At 31.1% G+C, this 20,901-nt stretch overlaps 1 protein-coding gene across 2 annotated transcripts in view; it reads left to right on the top strand.

The window, feature by feature from the left end:
- LOC114334835 (uncharacterized) overlaps positions 1–20,901 on the top strand; it is a 322,752-nt gene that overhangs the window by 249,141 nt on the left and 52,710 nt on the right. For both annotated transcript variants that reach the window (XM_028284940.2, XM_028284941.2), the window contains exon 5: positions 8,598–8,828. In XM_028284940.2, the coding sequence (XP_028140741.2) occupies positions 8,598–8,828 (231 nt within the window). The remainder of the gene's footprint in view (positions 1–8,597; positions 8,829–20,901) is intronic.

The raw sequence follows: 20,901 nt of genomic DNA, 5'->3' as shown, positions 1-20,901 counted from the left end.
CGTTTAGATGCCGCCGTTTCGATGCCGCCAGTTCATCGCCAGCCGATTCATCGCCGGCTTATTCATCGCCGGCCCATTCATCGCCGGCCGATTCATCGCCAGTAAGTTAATCGCTATCTGATATATTTCCGAATTTTCGACAGTTACATTTATTATTTATTTTTATAGACTTAATATTTAATATTTTAATAGACTTTTAAACTTTTATAATATAAAATATATTATAATGATTATTTCATTCATAGGAGATTCTGACCAATAGAAAGCTACAGAAATCTAAATTAAATCGATAATTTTTGATAATTTCCCGTCGTCAAGTATATTACGTCAGATGCCCTTCGTTGCTACGAAAAAATAGATTCAGTGACATTAATGACAATTTTAATGTTTTAAAAATTATAAAAGTGATGTCTTTCAACCGTGAAATATTTATAACAACTGTGTGTTTAATTGTACTAACTTGTACTTACATAAATGTATTAAAATAAAATTTTGGTTTAAACAGTTTTATTCATGAAAAAATCGCAACAAATTGCACTCGATCTCTAAAATTAATATAGAATTTTAGAGCTCTTGTGCAATTACTACTGATATTCTTTTAAATTTCACGGTCAACATTTCCAACTATGAGAAACTTTCTTAAATTCTAAAAGAACCCAAAATTTCTGTACAAAAATTTAGGGGAAGTAGAACAGTAAATAATAATATTTTTTATCTTTTTAATTGTCAAAAGGTTTGAACTGAATTTACCGTCGTGTCGTGTCATCTCCCATAATATAAAATCAACTGACTAACTGGCGATGAAACGGACGGCGATGAAATGGACTGGCAATGAACCGGCGGCATCGAAACGGCGGCGATGAACCGGCGGCGATGAAACGTCCCATTCCGTGGATATCACATAACTCAATAACATAACTAATATATAGTCCGTCCGCTATAAGTTTTCCCATGCGGTACGATTCATTTTCAATCAAATTAAGTCAAAACAGAAAGTCAAACGTACGCCGATGTGTGTAGTATATAGTATATAGTATACAAAATGTATATACACATCGACGTTCGTTTCAATTTAGGTTGCGACTTAATTTGATTGAAAATGAATCGTACCGCATGGGAAAAGTTATAGCGGACGGACTATAAGCAAATTGATATTAGTAGGTATGTTATGTGATTTCCAATTGCTCAGTCATTTGACAACCGATTTTAATTAAAATCGGGGAAAATATAAGTGGACACCCGGTATATGTCTAAATTGCCGATATAAATGAGTCAGATTAAATAAATTATTAGAAGAGTTTTTTACTAAGCAACAACATTTTTGTTTAATTTAGTAATATTTTGTATTTTGACAACGACATCCGATTTGGGCGTCGAAACGGTAATAAAATTATTTTTTCAATTTAATTGTTGCTTATTTCCCAATCAAAATAGTAAATTATAAAAAAATGGCACAAGGAAATAGCTTCAGAACAAAATTGGAAGTTACTATTATAAACTTTACCGTTATGGGCGAAATAATCTCTTTATTGTTGGTAAGTAGACATGCGTTCGGAGAAAGCAATTAATGACTTGTTTCGTGCGAGTAGTGATTTCTCTAAGGTTGAAAATATATACAGCCGGAAAAATGAAAGAATACCCATGAACGATTACATAAATCATTTATTTTGTATTTGCTGTCTATTTCTATAACAAACGTTTGTTATTTATAGAAAAAGACAGCAAATACAAAATAAGTGATTGATGTGATCGTTCATGGGTATTCTATCATTTTTCCGACTGTACGTATTTTTAAATTAGAAAAGACTATTGTGTTCTTACATTCTCTGCTCTCTATTTTGTTAAACCATTTTGTATAATTTTTAGTATCAGTACAAGGAAAAACTCAATTCTGTAAGCACATCCATATTTAACAAAAAACGGTTGTATAAAAATCTCGTCGCATATTACTTTAAATTGATAATGGGCAGTCAATATGGGTATTTGTCTCCGAATTCCATTCTACTACATTAGTCCAGTGCGCATCTGTTTTGAGATGGACGTTGAGAGCGGATTCAAATTTTTTTGCAGAAATTGCTTGAAATTAAATCAAATAATAATATTTGAGTTATCCTCCCTCTCAAAAAGGTCCGGAACATTGTTTAAATAATCAAAATGTCAAAAAATTAAGGAAAAATTCGATTTTTTTCTTGGTTTTTTGATTATAACTTTAAAAGTATTCATTTCCGAGAAAAGTTGTACTGACATAAAAGTTGCGTAATTAAATTTCCTACAATATAGAATTGGTTAAAAATTTAAAAAAATAGTCACCCTTGTTGCAAAATAGCAATAATTGTGAAAAAAACATACAAAAACAAGTATTCGCATTTTACGTTTTTCAACCATTTATTCTACACTTAGGACCTTCATATTTCACCCAGAAAAACTTTATGAAACAGTAAAACAATACTGTAAATTTCATTAAGATCGGTTTTATAGATTTTGTAAAATAAATTTTGAAATACAGCTTTCGCAAAAAAAATTCATTTTTTCAAAATGTTACAGGACTGAAAATAAAGCAGATAGCAAGTTGAATTTTTTTTTGGTTATAGAAGTGTACTGTACCTTTCATTTGCAATTTTCAAAATTAAAATCGATTAATTACCACGGCGTCAGAAAATTTTTGAAATAAACAATAATTTTTGGTGCTACGCGCAGGACAGCGGATAGGTTGCTCTGATTGGGCATTCCAATGACCTTTGATAATGATTGATACATTTTAATTTTTATGACATTTCGATATAAATAAATAAATTTGTTTATTGCAAAATAAAAACACTTACTCTATCCTTTGAAATAACACTTTTATTAGCAAAAACTTTCTTTGTTCATATATTTTAACTTAAATAATAAAAGTTTATTATTTTTAAACATATGCAATTGTTTAAACAATATTTCACAAACAATAATAAAATTAGTTTGATTTTTGTGGAATTAAAAAATTAAAATACAACAAAATATAAAGTAAGAAAATAATATATTAGATAAAGATTGAAAGAAATTTTGGTGGAAATCAACCTGTGTGAATCGAACACCGCTGTCCAGCGCGTAGCACCAACAATTATTGTTTATTTCAAAAATTGTCTGACGCCGTGGTAATTAATCGATTTTAATTTTGAAAATGGCAAATGAAAGGTCAGTACACTTCTATAAGCAAAAAAAAATTCAACTTGCTATCTGCTTTATTTTCAGTCCTGTAACATTTTGAAAAAATGAATTTTTTTTGCGAAAGCTGTATTGCAAAATTTATTTTACAAAATCTATTAAACCGATCTTAATGAAATTTACAGTATTGTTTTACTGTATCATAAAGTTTTTCTGGGTGCAATATGAAGGTCCTAAGTGTAGCATAAATGGTTGAAAAACGTAAAATGCGAATATTTGTTTTTGTATGTTTTCTTCACAATTATTGCTATTTTGCAACAAGGGTGACTATTTGTTAAATTTTTAACCAATTCTATATTGTAGGAAATTTAATTACGCAACTTTTATGTCACTACAACTTTTCTCGGAAATGAATACTTTTAAAGTTATAATCAAAAAACCAAGAAAAAAATCGAATTTTTCCTTAATTTTTTGACATTTTGATTATTTAAGCAATGTTCCGGACCTTTTTGAGAGGGAGGATAACTCAAATATTATTATTTGATTTATTTTCAAGCAATTTCTGCAAAAACATTTGAGTCACCTCTCAACGTCCATCTCAAAACAGATCCGCCCTGGACTAATTCTACTACATCGATTTACTTGATATTTTCAGAGTAAGTAAGAAATAGCTTAACGAGGTTCTACACCTTCGTTGCGGGGTATGCCTCTCAGAGGAAAGAGGGGAAACTGATATGCAAGCGAAAGGTGGTAACAATGCATTTATAGCAGAATACTCAAATCATATGTTTCAGTATTGAATACTTTATAAAAATAAATTATAATAAATTACGGAAATTACGGAATAAATTACGGAATTAATTATAATAAATAAATTAAAAATAAATGGTACGGTAAACAATCCTCATTTTTTAATATGTTATTCCTTACAAAAAACCTTTAATTTAAGCACAAATAATTAAAAATCGTAAATTTGGGTCAAAAGTTATTAAACTTTTTAAGAATTCCCATAAGAGCCCATGTTAAAACTTAACTTTGACCCTTAATAGTAATTAAACGGCACGGTAAAACAATTTTTAAAAAATGAAGTCTTAGTTTTTTGAAGTAAACTATAACATACTGAAATTTCATGCAAATACTTAATTCTTTGCCGAAGGTGTAGAACGTCGTTAAGAAACAAAGTCTACCATATGACGATGTGCGCTTTTATTTTGGGGGTGGTTTCCACCCCTTTTCGGGGGTGAAACATGTTTTGGTTAAAATAACCACGGAAGAGGCTAGATAACCTAATTCTAAGCAAAAACTGTTTTATAATAATTTTTTAAAACTCAATACTTTTTGAGTTGTTCGTGGTTGAAAATTAGCCATTTTCATTGAAAAATGACACCTTTTCGGACGGAATTTTGCGAATACCTTAAAAACTATGCATCTAACAAAAAAACTATACAAAATATTTTTATACCTTATTAAAAAACAAAGAGATTGGTTCCTTCATAAATCTTCTAGTTATAATACAAAAAGAGATATGATAGGTGAGAAAAGTTTGTTTTTTTGGTGCATGCTCAAACCGGTGTATTCAACTTGAAATAACAGAGAAACGGTCGATCTTAGGTGTATAATGATACTTATAACTTTTGTAGTGCTTGAAAAGGAATTTAACCTTTAACTACACGCGCTGGCGTACTTTGTACCCCAGATATAAGAATTCTACTGCAAATATATTTAAAAATTTAATTTTTGACCTTGTTTATCTCTCTAACCTATCACTGGAATGTGCTTTACAATTTGGTTTTAGTTTCGTTATAATCGGCTTTCTGGGAAGATCGTAATTTAAAGTTTATTATTTGTTGTTTCCGGTGGTGGACTATATACGCCACGATTATATTAATATAAGTAGTAATATAAATACTTTTTCTCCTGTAAAAAATCACATTTCCAAAAATTTTTTATTAGTAATTTTATTTATCATGGAATCCAGTTAATTCATGATTCCAGTTATAAATCCCAATTGGCTTACTGAGAAGGAACTCCAAGTATTCACTGATGCCGAATAAGGTTTATAACAAACAACTTTTATTAAAAAAAAAACTAAACAAATCCGCTGTTTTTAAGTGTATTTTCTTGTGGCGTATAAAGTACGCCACGCGTGTAGTTATGTTATAACTTGATGCGCGGGTAGTTAAAGTTTAAAATGAGCAATATTAAATGTCAATTACATTCAAACTAAGCGAGATATGCTACAAAAAAAAACTGATGACTAATGTATTTTAAGAAGAAATGTAGTATATTATTAACCCCTCATCCATCAGAATTAAAATACATCGTTTTGCTTTTACAATACTTTTTACTATAGTGTTATTTCTATGTCCAAAAATTTGGACTGGTTTAAAATGAACGGTTTTTGAAAAAAATAAGATCAAATTATACAGCGCATTTTTAAATATCCTTAAAAATCTTTCTTTTTCTCCATGTAACTCGAAAATGATAAGAGATACGAAAAAAAGATACCAAACAAAAACGTGGGGTTCTTTTAGTTAAACATTTCGTTTTTATTTTTCATTACTGTGTCTGTTATCATTTTCAAGTTATATGGAGAAAAAAATATTTTTAAGAAAATTTAAAAATGCGCCTCTATAATTTGATCTTATTTTTTTTAAACCATTCATTTTAAACCCCTCCAACTTTTTGAACAAAGAAATAATACTATAATAAAAGGTATTGTAGAAGGAAAACGAAGCATTTACATTCTGGTGGATGGGGGTTAAAATCACTTCTCATTTTTTCTTAAAATACGTTAGTCATCAATTTTGTTTGCAGCATATCTCGCTTAGTTTTAATAATATGGATCTTTAATATTGCTCATTTTAAAGGTCGTTTCAAGCACTACAGAAGATATTAATAGCATTATACACCTAAAATCGACCGTTTGTCTGTTATTTCAAGTTGAATACACCAATTAGGGCATGTACCAAAAAAACAAACTCTTTGACCTACCATATCTATTGTTGCGTCTCTTTGGTATTTTTATAACCTACAAAAATGTTTTATATTAGAAGCTGAAAAAATGGCAAAACCTCGCAATTTTTTCGTCCAGCATCGATTTGTACAAAAATTTGGGTTTAGACTCATTACACCCTCTAGTTCATTTTATATATTGAGCCGTTACACGCTTTTGCTTTTTTAAGGGTGAAAATTAGCCCTAATTGTAAAAAATTATAAAATAACAATTTAAACTTTCATATTGTCAACATTTGGTTCTTATTAGTTACATAATGATTGTTTTATGCTTTAAGATATACTATCATAATATTTCAACGCTTAAAACCACCCTTGTTGGAGCTATATATAAAAAATTTACTTATCCTAAAAGAATCATTTCGGCTTGCATCGATTTACATAAAAATTTGGAATTAGGATCATCTCACCCTGTACTTCATATTCTATATTATGCTTAAGGGCGTTGATTATTTTTAGGGGTCTAAACTACCCCTTATTGTCAAAAATTATATAAAAACATTGTAAACTTTAATATGGGTAACATTTGGTTTTGATTGGTTAAATAATGATTGTTTTATACTTTAGGATATAATATCATAATATGTCAACCCTTAAAAACCACCCTTAATAACATTACAGTTTTTATAAGTAGGTATTTTAATAGATCTATACAGAAAAAAAAGTAGAATTAAAGAATTACAAAAACATTTATTTACACAAAAATACGAATTTACAAATATGTACAAATACAAATACAAATAGTTTTTTAGTCATCTTCCAGTATACGAGCCGGTTCTGTGGTATAGGGCTTTTCATTCATTTGTTTCGAGCTTCTGTCAAATGTCGTATAATCCGTGTATATTAATATTATACACAGATTATACAACATATGACAGAAGTTTTTAATTAGGGTGGGTTTAAAGGCCTCGAATAAGTGGGTGTTTGCTCGTAAAGAGAGGTTTTAAACAGCTATATCTTACTAACTGTTCAGTGTAATAGAATATATGCACATGGGAATTTTAGTTATTAAAAAAGCTACAATTTAGTAATCCATCATTTTATTCGTATCTCCAGTATTTTTGGAGGTATTTTGAAGTAAAAGGTGAAAAATGGGAAATTCCAAAAAATTAATTTTTTTTAAACTCCAATTTTTCTAAAACTAGGCCTTTAAAATAGGTCAAACTTCTTGGGTATATTGATAATACGAATATAAAAGGAATTACAGAAAGGTGAAGACCAATTTTTAATTAGGAGGGTAGTTAGGGATTCACTGATTTTTTCATAGGGAAAAGCAGGTACCGACCTTTTTTTGATCATAAGTCACTTAATTTTTAGGCTAGAAACTTTTTATTATTATTTTTTGAAAGGGCTAACAATATAATTGAAAAAATATTATTTAAGTTTTCCTCGAAAAATGCAAAGTTTTGCTGTTATTTTACTTTGAATATTTCAAATTATGCATTTGATGAAAAAAGCTAACTTTTAACATGCCGTATCTCGGGTTGTGTTGGTCTTAAAGATATTACAGAAAAAGAATTTGGTTTGTGTTACTAAAGGATACAATTTTGATATCTACAGTTTTTTTGATTAAATGCATATTTTTCGAGGTATTCTCAAAAAAACCCTCTAAAAAAGTCGATTTTTTGGTTGTCTACATGGTTAAAATGTGATAAAAAATTGCCGCCACCGAGATGGGGTTTTAGCGTACAGCGGCATGATATAGAAAATGATACTTGGACTATTCCCTACCTTCCGTGAAAATTTCAAGTAAATCCATGCTGGACGAAAAAATTGCGAGCCAAAATGTTTCATTTCCTCGACTATATAGTTTCTTTTATTTAGATGCATAGTTTTTAAGGTATTTGCGAAAAACCGTTTGAAAAGGTGTTATGTTTCAATGAAAATGGTAAATTTTCAACCACGAATAACTCAAAAAGTATTTGAGTTTTCAAAAAAAATTATACAACAGTTTTTGCTTAGATTTAGTTTCTCTAGCGAATTCCGTAGTTATTTTAACCAAAAAAATTTTCACCCCTAAGAAGGGGTGGGAACAACCCCCAAGATAAAAGCACACATCGGCATAGGGTAGACTTTGAATTAGGAGATAAGTAGAGGCTAGGCCCAAAATTTCCTTAAAATCCATGCAGTAGGATAGAATTCGGAGGTAATATCCTATTCTTGCTCCCATTGACTGGCGTATAATATAAAGTAATACTTTTGCAAGTATATCTCACGTCGAAATTATCGTGGGTCAATTCACATGGTTTTGTATTATAAATCTGCTGTTAGTTTTGTTCATCATCTCTGGTTGGCGACATTCTACAGTAGGAATTGTTTGGAATGTTTTGACTAATATTTTTTATTGGGTAGTTTAAAAATGTTTCTTGTAGCAAGTAGCATACGTTACCTGATGAAGATTGTACAATAATTATTCATTATACATTTTTTTGTTTCAGTAATACTGAAAAACCATACAGCTCGATCAACTCCGAAGAAAAGAAATTTTGATGGTTGGATTTGTTCCCCCCATATGATAAATTTAGGAAGTCGTTGCTATACATTTAGCACAAGAGAAACCACTTGGACTGATGCCCATTTTGAATGTAGGAGAAATGGCACCAAATTGGCAATAATTAGAAACAAAGCTCAAGATCATAACTTAAGAATGTTCTTGAATAATTTTATTGGTAAGTTTCTAAACTATAAATATTGTGTATTTATAAAATGGTACCTGCAAAATACGGGGTGATCGATTAGTGGACTAAAGCTCAATCGATCAGCTACAGTAATAGATAGCAATAAAAGTTAATAACAAAAATTTTAGCCACCTTTGAGCTTCACATTACAAAATTAGTTAGAATGTTACAGGGTGTTCGATAACACAGTGGCAGACCAAACTTTTGTTTTTTTAAAAGGAACACCCTATATTTTATTTTTAATTCGAAATCCTGTTAACTTCTTCATCACAAAAATATAAAGTTTTGTTATGTTATACAGGGTATTTACACAGTTATAACCAATTTTATATGAAAATCGTAACAAGTTCAACTCCCTGTATAAAGAAAAATATGCAAAACAGCAATGGTTTATTAATGCCATATTTTTTACGTATTGTCAAAATTTTCAAGAATGATTGATATTGCTATTTTTCTTTATATCAAACACAGGGAGAGTCAAAACGCAAGTACACTATTTTCTCAGTAATTTTAAATGAAACACCCGGTATTTTATATCACTATTGAAAAGTACCATTACCGTACTTTAAGTTTTAGATAACATTACCTATGTCTAAATTTATTAGTTTTCGAGATATTTTCATTTTTCAATGGACCAATCGCGTGGCCACCCAAATCACCAGATTTAATAAACTAGACTGATTTTTTTGAGTTACGTTAATAATGAAGTTTATAAAATACCTCCAACAACAAGGGATGAGATGAAAAATAGAATACAAACCGTATTTCGATGTGTTAATTTACAAATGCTTCGTAGAGTAAGTAGCTCATTCAATGATCGTTTTTAGGCGTGCATAAATGTGTTAGGAGGTAATTTTGAACACCTTATGTAATTAAATATTGAAAATATTTTATTAAAAGTAGCTTCTAATTTGTTCAAAATGTTTTTTTTTTTTGCAAAATGTATTACTGATAAATTATTTTTCGTTCTTTAGTTGTTACATTGTTACATTTACATACAAAAGTAGTGGTTAATTGTTTTCACAAATATTGTATTTTGTGTTTGTGTGTTTTTTTGTAAAATTTATTACTAATTTTATTTCTTTATTTGTTATATTTACATAAAAAAGTAGTTTTTAATTGTTTCAAAAATGTTGAATGTTGTGGTTGTGTTTTTTTTTTTTTGTAAAATGCATTGCTAATAAATTACTTTTATTTCTTTATTTGCTACATTGTTACATTGATTACCGGATTAATAATCAGTAATCGTTAATTGTCAATTCAGTCATGGCTTACTTAAAATTTGATAAATTTAGACACGTAAAATAATTTGCCCTGAAAAATGAAAATATCTCGAAAATTAATAAATTTGGTCATAGGGAATGTTACATAAAAATTAAAGTGCGGTAATTTTACTTTTCAAAAATGATATAAAATACAGGGTGTTCCATTTAACATTACTGAGAAAATAATGTGCTTGCGTTTTGACTCACCCTGTATTTGGTATAAAGACAATTAGTAATGTCAATAATTCTTGAAAATTTTGACAATAAATATAAAAATATGGCATTAATAAACCATTGCTGTTATGCTTATTTTTATTTATACAGGGAGCTGAACTTATTACGATTTTCGTAGAACATTGGTTATAACTTTGTAAATACCCTGTATAACATCTCTCTTGGACCATCACTCCTAGTGGAGTATTGGGCGCATCTGCGTTTCTTGGCCGATAGTGTAAGACGGCTGGTGGCCAGCTCAGCGCGTCTTCTTGTGTTTATTCTCTGGTTAATCTGCGTACCAGTTCCTTCCATTCTCCTCTGTTTCTTGCTTTGTTTTTCACTTCCCCCCAACTTAAGCCGATTCTGTTGTGTTCTCTGGTTACTGTTTTCTTCCAAGTATTATCTGGTCGTCCCCTCTTCCTTGTACCCTCAGGTTGATATTCGAGTGCTTGTCTTGTGATGTTACTAGGATCTTTTCTTAACGTATGGCCGATCCATTTCCATTTCTTCTGTCTGATTGTTGCTATTATACTGGTTTGTTTCGTTCGTTTCCATAGTTCTTCATTTGTTATTATATTGGCCAGTAAATTTTTAAGATCTTTCTTAAGGACCTATTTACAAAAGTCTGTAGTCTCTTTGTTGTGCTTTCGTCGTGCTTTCAAGTTTCTGCTCCGTAGAGTAATATGCTTTTTACACATGTATTAAATATATTGATTTTTGTTGATTCTGTTATTTCACTTGTTTGCCAGATTTTATTTAACGCATTGAAGGCGAATTGTGCCTTCGTTATTCTTGCTTGTATGTCTTTCATGTATCCTCCTTTTCTTTCGATGATTGATCCCAAATAATTGACTTTCTCTACTTCTTCAATTTCTTTGTCTTTTATTTTTATTTTGTTAATTTGCGGGTTATCATTTTTTAAGATTTTTGTCTTCTCTGTATTTATCCGGAGACCAATCATATCAGAGTACTGTGTTAACTTATCGACTTTTGTTTGTATGTGAGTTCTGTGTTCTGTTAACAGGCAGACGTCGTCAGCAAATTCAAGATCTTCAAGCTGATTAAAGAGGTTCCATCTAATGCCTGTCCGATCATCCGTTACTTTCCTCATAATCCAGTCTACCAAGATAAGGAACAAAGTAGGAGATAAGATACAACCTTGTTTAACACCGCTTTCAATAGCTATTTCTTCTGTGATTGCTCCCTCGTGTTCTAGTCTAGCTTTATACCCATCTGTCTTAAAATTTTCCACATTTGTTCCCTATTGACTCGGTCGAAAGCCTTTTCAAAGTCGATAAAACTTAAATTTATGTTTACTAATGAAGTTTGAGAGGAATCTTTTCCTTTATATTAAATTTATGTCTTTCTGCCATTCATTAGCTTGTTCTAGGATGATTCTTAAGGTGCATATGTGATCTATAGTAGAGCGTTTAGCACGAAAGCCTGCTTGGTTACTTCTCAGTTTCTTGTCCAATTCTTCTTTCATTCTTTCGAGCAGAATTTTTGTTAGCACCTTGGATGAGGCGCTTAACAGAGTTATTGCACGCCAATTTTTAAAGTTACTCAGATCTCCCTTCTTTGGAATTTTTATTATCAGTCCCTCTTTCCATTCTTGTGGCAGTTCTTCGTTGGCCCATATTTTATTTAAAAGTTTATGTAGCATATCTATGGCTTGTTCGGTGTCTGCTTTTATCAGGTCAATAGGTAAATTATCTGTTCCTGCGGATTTGCCATTCTTTAATAATTTAAGTGCGTTGGCAATTTCCTCTCTTGTAATTACCCCAGTGTTAACCTCTAATTCTTGTATTTCAATTTGCTCATCCAATTCTTGGGTTCGGTCATGTTTGGCGTATATTTCTTCAAAGTATTCTCTCCATCTTTGAGTTATTTCTTTCTCAGATTTAATTAATTTTCCTTTTTTATCTTTTATTCCTCTTACAGTTCTTGCTCGATTGCCTGTTAGGTTTCGTATAATCGTGTATTGTGTTCGTAGATCATTATCTTGTGCTGCTTTCTCTGCTGATTTTAGCATTTCGTTTATGTAATTCCTTTTATCGTTTCTGCATGCCTTTTTCACTTCTATGTTTTTTGCTTTGTATTTTCTTTCAAGGATCTCTTCTTCCCTTGTTCCTTCTTTTTGCAATATGTCTTTCTTGATTTTCTTTTTTTTTTCTATAAGCTGTAACGTGTCTTTAGTTATCCATTTTTTATTTTCACTTTTTTTCAACCCAATTGTTTCGTCTGCTGTCTTCATCATGACCTCTTTGAAGTTTTTCCATATTTCTTCCACAGAGTCTCCATTACAGTGGTGTATATTTCGGTTTACTTTAAGTCATACACTGCCTTTTTCTTTGCCATATCCGTCATCGTTTGTGAAGTGTAACCAGCTAGAGGAAAGCCCCTGTATAACATAACAAACCTTTATATTTTTGTGATGGAGAAGTTAACATGATTTCGAATATAAAATAAAATATAGGGTGTTCCATTAAAAAAAAAACAAAGGTTTGGTCTGCCACTGTGTTATCGAACAACCTGTAACATTCTAACTAATTTTGTAATGTGAAGCTCAAAGCTGGCTACAATTTTTGTTATTACTTTTATTGCTATCTATTACCATAGCGGATCTATTGAGCTTTACCCCACTAATCAATCACCCTGTATATTATTTTATGGCTGTTTTTGGTTTCTTCTCAGAATTCTATCGTCTATTTTTGGACGTAGGCCTGAGGCCTCTCCCAAATCCTTCCACTTTCCACCGATCTCTATCCTGAGCAACATACTAGCTATCTTTTTGGTGTCATCTATTTATTTCTTTTGTAGTCTTTCTCATGTTCGTCTACCTTTGTATGGTCTTTAATGTTGTATTGTGCCACTCCAACGTTGGTATTTTTGACTAGTGGTGTGGTCTACGAAGCTCTATATGAGTTTATCAAAATTATTGTTGTGATATTCTCGACTACTGCTTTTGATCTTACCAATCGTTCCTATATGTCTCTGACAGTCGTATACTTAACATTGCCTTTTCCATTGCTCTTTCTTTTGTGACTAGTTTGTTCATATTTGCCTTTATTAGGGTTCAGGTTTAATATCCAGATGTCACGATCTGAAGGATGCACTGGTTGAACACTTTACTCCTCAAGAATTGGAATAATTTGCGGTTCTTAAGTATCCAATTGAGTTCTTCCAATCGTGCCCATACCAGTACAAAAATGTAAATTATAAATAAATTTGCATATTATTACCAGTAGGGTAATGGATCCAAATATTAAATTAAATTAATATTTATTGACGGAAATCTCCATTTTACAATTAAAATTAAAAGTCAAAATTAAACATTGAACACAAGTTAACTTAAATTACTTGCAATTAAACTAACGACATCAAAAAATTAAAATCAAATTAAAATAATTCACGTGAAATAGTCCTTTTAAAAGCATTTAGTGTGACTCCCATAAAGTCTATATTTGGAAACTCATTTACACTAGAAACAATTCTATTCAAAGGCATATTTTCTGCATGACGTGTATTGCACGATCTAGCGGATAGCAAGAGACATCTTCTCAAATTCCTAGCTGGAACATAAAAATCTATTCCACCCAGAATGCTAGGTGCAACAATAATACCATTTAACACCTTAAATACGAAATTAAGGTCAAAGTATCGCCTGCGAACCTCTAGACGGTGGAAATGAAACATCTGCATGACCTGACTGGAATTCAATTGCATTCCTCTAGTACCTAATCTATACCGCAGATATCTAACGAATTTATTTTGAATCGATTCAATTCGATATTTGTGATTCTCATAACTTGGACTCCAAATCACTGAACAATACTCTAGTAATGAACGAACATAACTCAAAAACAATCTCACAATTACAAACAAATTATTAAAATCATATGACATTCTGATGACTAATCCTAATGTCCGATTAGCACGCGCAATAATGGCATCATAATGGTCCACGAAACTTAGCTTACTATCCAGTAACACACCTAAATCCTTAATTACCTGAACCCTAGATAAATTCACATCTCCTATCTTGTATTTAAAATCACTGGTGGTCTTATTACGTGAAAAAATAATATATGAGCATTTCGAAGCATTCAATCTAAGATTATTTTCCTGGCACCAATATACTAAAGAATCCAAGTCTCTCTGCAAACCCTCACAATCGATTCTGACCTCATGCATTTAAGTATCTTTAAGTCGTCTGCAAATATCAGATATTCAAATTTAAAGTTCCTACCAATATCATTTACCAACAATAGAAAAAGCTTAGGACCCAAATGGGAACCCTGCGGAACCCCTGACACGGCTTCAAATCCATTAGAAACACATCCTGCTGATCTTACTTGCAATGTTCTTCCTTGCAAATACGAAGTAAACCAAGCTTATAAAGAACCAGTGATACCAAAATTTCTCAGCTTTGTAATTAAGACAATATGATCTAGTAGGTCAAAGGCCTTACTGAAATCGGTGTATATAGAGTGCACCTCGTAACCCTCATCCATTGCTTTACCTATACTATCGATATACAAAAAGAGGTTAGTGAGAGTAGAACGTCCGCCTACAAATCCATGTTGGTTGTCCGTAGTAATGTTCCTAAAACAATTATCCAAACTTGGCAAAACCATTTTTTCAAATACTTTAGATAAGGCTGACTGACTACAAACTGGCCGATAATTTTTGATATCACTATGATCTCCTGCCTTGAAAATAGGACACACAAAGGAATGTTTCCATCTGTTCGGGAAAATTCCCGTCTGGAGAGATTTATTAAGAACATATACTAATGGTTCACACAAGGACACTTCACTTTCTCTTAGGAACAAATTCGGTATCAAATCAGGGCCAGCCCCTTTATTGACATTTAATGACAACAACACATTCAGTAAATTGTCAAAAGTGACTTCGAGGTTACTAATTTCCACCTTCAGCTGTTGTGAGAAAATTTCATTACTCTCCAGGTTATCCAGAGATTTACCATTAAAAGTGCTGTATACAGTACCAAAATGTTTCGCAAACAACTCTGTTATTTTTGTTTGTCGTTCTCACTTTCCTCACCTAGAAACATAGAGCCAGGGAGAGCACCATGTCCGTTGGTTTTATTTTTGATGAACTTCCAAAATTCACCAGCGTTCTCATTTATTCTCACTTCCATCTTTGAAACATAAGCATTGTAAGACTGCTCAGTGAGTGATGAGCATTCATCTCTCAAATTTTTAAATTCAATATAGTGGTGATACTTATTTGTAGTTTTATATTTTTGAAAAAGTTCAATTGCGTTCCAAATAATGGAATAAAAAGCATCTAAAATGTCATTTACATCCTCTAAACAGTACAACTCAATCCAGTTGATCTGAAGCAAATAATTATTCAAGGCACCATAATCCGCCTTGTGAAAGTTATAATAAATATTAGTTTCCAAACTGATATATTGATTATCAAATAATATTAATGCTTCAATTGAGGGATGATACCTGTCACACGTCATTAAAGCTTCCGCTTTTTTTAGATTTAAATAAGTACCAAAGAAACACAGATCAAGAATTGAGTCATACTGGTTTTTAAAATAATTATATTGACCTAATCCTAAAAAATTGAACTCGTCACAAAACAAAATTTCAGTATCATTACTTATACTTTTAGCAGTCGTCTCACCGTCCCATATCAGATTTGGTAGATTATAATCCCCAAATAATACTAGTTTAGAATATTTATACTTATTCATAATTAGTTTTACAGTATCAATATGATTGGAATAAACATCCAATCTAGATCTGGGCGGAATGTAGACACAGCCAAAAACATATTTAATGCAATCCAGCAAAAACCTGTTCTACATTTGAACTGGCAATTTCCCCTAGACAAGAACTGATATCACTTCTAACTGCTATTAACACTCCCCCTCCTCTTGATTTCTCGCTGGAAATATGAGACCCTTTTTTAAAACTATTGATGATCTTAAAGTTTATGGATTCAAGAAGTCTTAAATTAGATACATGTCAGATAATGATGCCATTATATTGCAACAGGTTCAAAATTAATGTTAAACTAATATTTTTTTACCAATAAATTAATTTTTAAAAATGTCAAAATTCCCAACTTAAAAAAAGGTGTCTTAATATGAGACCATGTGGTATACTAATATGAGACACCACGTTATATAGGTTAAACAGGTGATACAAATATTTTAACGCATTGTTCTGGATATAAACTATATTACATGCTGTAGACATGATTCTATTGTTCTGAAGCTGTTTCTTTGGGGCATATTATCCAATTTTCTTTTTTTTTAAATAAGCCACAATTAAAGTTAAAAATAAAAATTGGAAGTCTAAACGTCAATAAATTTCATTTTTAACTTAAATTGCGTCTTATTTCCCAATAAAATGGTAAAAAGACATGATGCTATACTCAAAACATTATTGTATCCTAATATGAGATATCTCATATTAGGCACACTTGAGGGTCTCATATTACGAGCAACCACGTGTGAACTTTTTAGTCCGTATTTTGAGTTTAGGATTGGTTTTTGCGCCTCTATAATTGCGTGTTTCTGTAACCAATTTAAGTAGCTATCAACTAATTACTAAGGTGATTTTTTTTCTTCCACCTTAAAAATAAAAATTCAGTTTGAGCTTCACCGATTAAAAAACTTTTTACTCGCAAAAAACTTAAAAACTGCACTGACTGGTAATACTAAATCACAGACACTCGATTTATTCACAGCCTACTGGAAACACTACCAGAGCTTAGTTTTTACCCCACTCACCAGGCTGCAGCTCTTACAAGACTCTAGAGACAGGGGTCTCATATTAGCAACGGGTCTCTTAATAGGATCCTTAACCCTACAAATGTTCAAAATATCTCAATAAAAACTAGCTTATGGAAAAAGTACTAAGAGGCAAAAAAGTTTTAAAAAAATTGTGTTTAGCAGTTTAGCTAATAGTACCACAATAACAACTTAATTGGAACGTACACAAAAGTTTGTGGGGGTTTAAGAGAACAAAACCCTCATAAATTTTTATGGGGTGCACAAATTTCACTATTATCTTTTTTAAGATGTTCCTGTCATAAGAATTCCTTATGTCCATTTTTATTATAAATGTCAAAATGTCAATGTCCATTTTCAATAAAAAATTCTGTAAACTAATCGGTCCAGTGTTAGTTCTGATCGTATCGTTGTTGTTTCAGATAGTATACTCTCGTCAGGGCGAACCATACTTATTTATTTATAATACTCCTTATAATAGATTTAGTCTTTAGTTAAAATAATTCATTTTTATATTATCGGTAGCACCAAATTTTTGTTTCGTAAGATACACGCAGTCATGTGGCGGTATAAACTGATTTGTTTATAATCAATAAACAATCACAGACCAAGCTTAAACATGTACAATTTTATTTCAGTAGAAAGATAAATAAAAATATGTTCATCAAAGGTTAATTCAAAACATCGATTTTATTGCTTGTGTCCTAGATTTGAAATATGAAATGTTAGGAAACAGGGACGTAATCAAATGAGTTAACGAATTAGCTGGATCATTAACTATTTTTTTTAAATTCTTTATAAAAACTAAACCCGCGCACAGAGCCAGCATACATTTAAAAAAAAGAATGTGTGTGTACTTTGTACGCACGTAAGAAGTTATACTTCTATTATATGATTTCAACGAAATCAATATACTTTAAACAGTTTCTCTACTACTTTCCAAAAATTTTTATTAAAACAATACCAAAAATTAAAAAAATAAAAGAATAAAACACACAAACACATTGAAAAATGCCACAAATGATTTCTGAACAGTAATTGTTGCCAAAAATTTTAATTAAATATGTATTTTCTGAAAAAAATTATATAGTAATATACTTAAAATCATAAAATCTATAAAAAAAATAAAAAAATGATATAACTTGCATTGGGCTTGAACCTACTTCCCATGTATCCCGCCGTACGAGAGTCGGAGGGATTACAAACTGCACCACCTTCGCGTATACGTCATGTGGGAATATACACAAACTGAACAACTTTTTGACATTTTGTTTATATGAATTTTTATTACTTAGTTTGATTTTTGTCGAATTAAAATACAACAATAAGTAAGAAAACGATACATTAGATGAAAATTTGTAGAACGTTTGTTCGTAATCAGATTATGTAAATTAAAGCATTGCCTACTAGGGGTATAGCATAGCAAGTACTAGGTAAGTACATAATTTTTTTTACATTTTCCAAATAGGTATGAAGATAATTTTTTATTGGAATACAACTGAAACATTTAGAATTACGTACCTGTGGCTTTTCAAAACTATTTAAAAAGTCACTATAATTATAAATTTGATTTTATTTCTGTCCTCACAACAATAAAAACTAATATATTATACAACATTTTTGTTTACCGATAACCTCCATATTGAACAATTATTGACAGATCATTTCAACACCCAATCAGAGCCCGTATAAAGACTAATACCAAACTGTCAGTGTGCGCATGCGCGCAGATCAATATAAATTCACCCTCAATCTCAATCGCGCCTAAAGAAGTATAACTTCAAAAATGATACTGTACTAAGAAAGCTGGCACTCAGAAGTGAAATCTTCTTTAGCGAGGTTGGCTACCATGATGTTTAGATTAGTAGGTATATATGCTTAAGCTATATACGCTATAGCTATATACGCCTATATACGCCAAGCACTTTTGCAAAAAGTTATGAATACCAAAATTATACTTGCGAAAAATGCAATTTCAGTGTCATATAAATCTTTAATAAATCATAAGCTCCGTAGGTACAACGTGTTACCACTGATTGAAAATATGCTCATGAAAGTTATGATTCAAAGTGTACTTCGGGGGCGCTTCACTATCCCTCCTCCAGCCATTATAACTTCGGTCATTATAACATTGAAACTATAGTATATAAATTACTAATATCTCGCCGTAGCGATGACGGTCACGAGTTCAATGCTTTTTCCCCATCCAAAAAGAGGTGCTATACCTATATTATATACGCGTTGCGTGCGTCCTATACTAGTTGAGGCGCTCAGAGCAACAGTGGCCTAAGCCACAAATTAAGCATTTTCGAATAATCTATCAATAAAAGCAGCAACATTAAATCTTCAGATTTAAAAGGGTCTATACAACCTACCTCTATGCTTGACTAAATGGCGCTACATAATTTGTAGCGCCATCCCATAAGCTTAATAGAGATACGAATGCAAAGATTGCATTTATCTCAAAACTTCGTTTTTGGGGTTAGGTAACTCATTTATATGTACATATTTAAACATAATATACGCGCTACAGTGAAGAGCGCGCTAATAACGGGCAAAAATAACGCAAAAGATGGAAAACATATTAAGGTGTGAAATAAAAAGAAATTAAACTAGTATAGGTAGGAAGTTTAGCGATAAAAACCTATAAAGGACATCGCACACATCTTATGGAAAATATAATGTCACTCAAATTCAATAAAATTTATACGAATAGATTCGTTTTAAATTAGCGGTCAAATCTTATCATTGCGCCAACTCTTAATTATGATTAATTACGACGCAAATTGCAATTAAAGTTTATCGAAATCACATTTTTTGAGTCAGTAAAAGTGTCAGTTACAATTACTATTGCTCTGGGTGCTATTCACAAGAGCTTAAACCCCGCTGGGTCTAAGCGGATTAGTGAAACTAATCCGCTGATTTATGGAGTACCGACAATTTGGGTATTTTAAAATATTTTTTCTCTCTCTAACTTATGTACGTACCCATTTGATTTCAGATTTATTTATATCAATTTCTGCTCTTATTATTGAAAATATAGAGTTGGCGCAATGATAAGATTTGACCGTTAATTTAAAACGCATCTATTCGTATAAATTTTATTGAATTTGAGTGACATTATATTTTCCATAAGATGTGTGCGATGTCCTTTTATTCTATTATTATTCTATTATTATTTACATTCTATTTATTGTTTCCCACTTTTAGACGTATCGGACGAGTTTGGCAACTGCCAATGTGATAGTGACAGTTTTAGTTGACATACTCCTGTGACACGACTAAAGGTGGGAAACAATAAATATAATGTAAATTGATTCGTTTGTATCGCTAAATTTCCCAACTCTACTAGTTTCATTTTAACTCCCTGTATAAATAAAAATAAGCAAAACATCAATGATTTATTATTGCCATATTATTTTACGTATTGTCAAAATTTTCAAAAATGATTCATATTGCTAATTTTCTTTATATCAAATACATCAGTCAAAACGCAAGTACATTATTCTCTCAGTAATTTTAAATGGAACACCCTGTATTTTATATCACTATTGAAAAGTACCATTACCGTACTATAATATTTAGATGACATTCCCTATGTCTATATTTATTAGTTTTCGAGATATTTTCATTTTTCAATGGAGTAGTAGCGTGGCCACCCAAATCACCAGAATTTAATAAACTGGACTGATTTTTTTGGAGTTCGTTAATAATGAAGTTTATAAAATACCTCCAACCACAAGGGATGAAATGAAAAATAGAATACAAAATGTATTTCGATGTGTTAATTTACAAATGCTTCGTA

Source organism: Diabrotica virgifera, chromosome 3 (assembly GCF_917563875.1).
Source record: "Diabrotica virgifera virgifera chromosome 3, PGI_DIABVI_V3a".
Classification (NCBI taxonomy): domain Eukaryota; kingdom Metazoa; phylum Arthropoda; class Insecta; order Coleoptera; family Chrysomelidae; genus Diabrotica; species Diabrotica virgifera.
The sequence above is the reverse complement of the archived record's forward strand: the minus strand, read 5'-3'. Positions and strand labels throughout refer to the sequence as shown.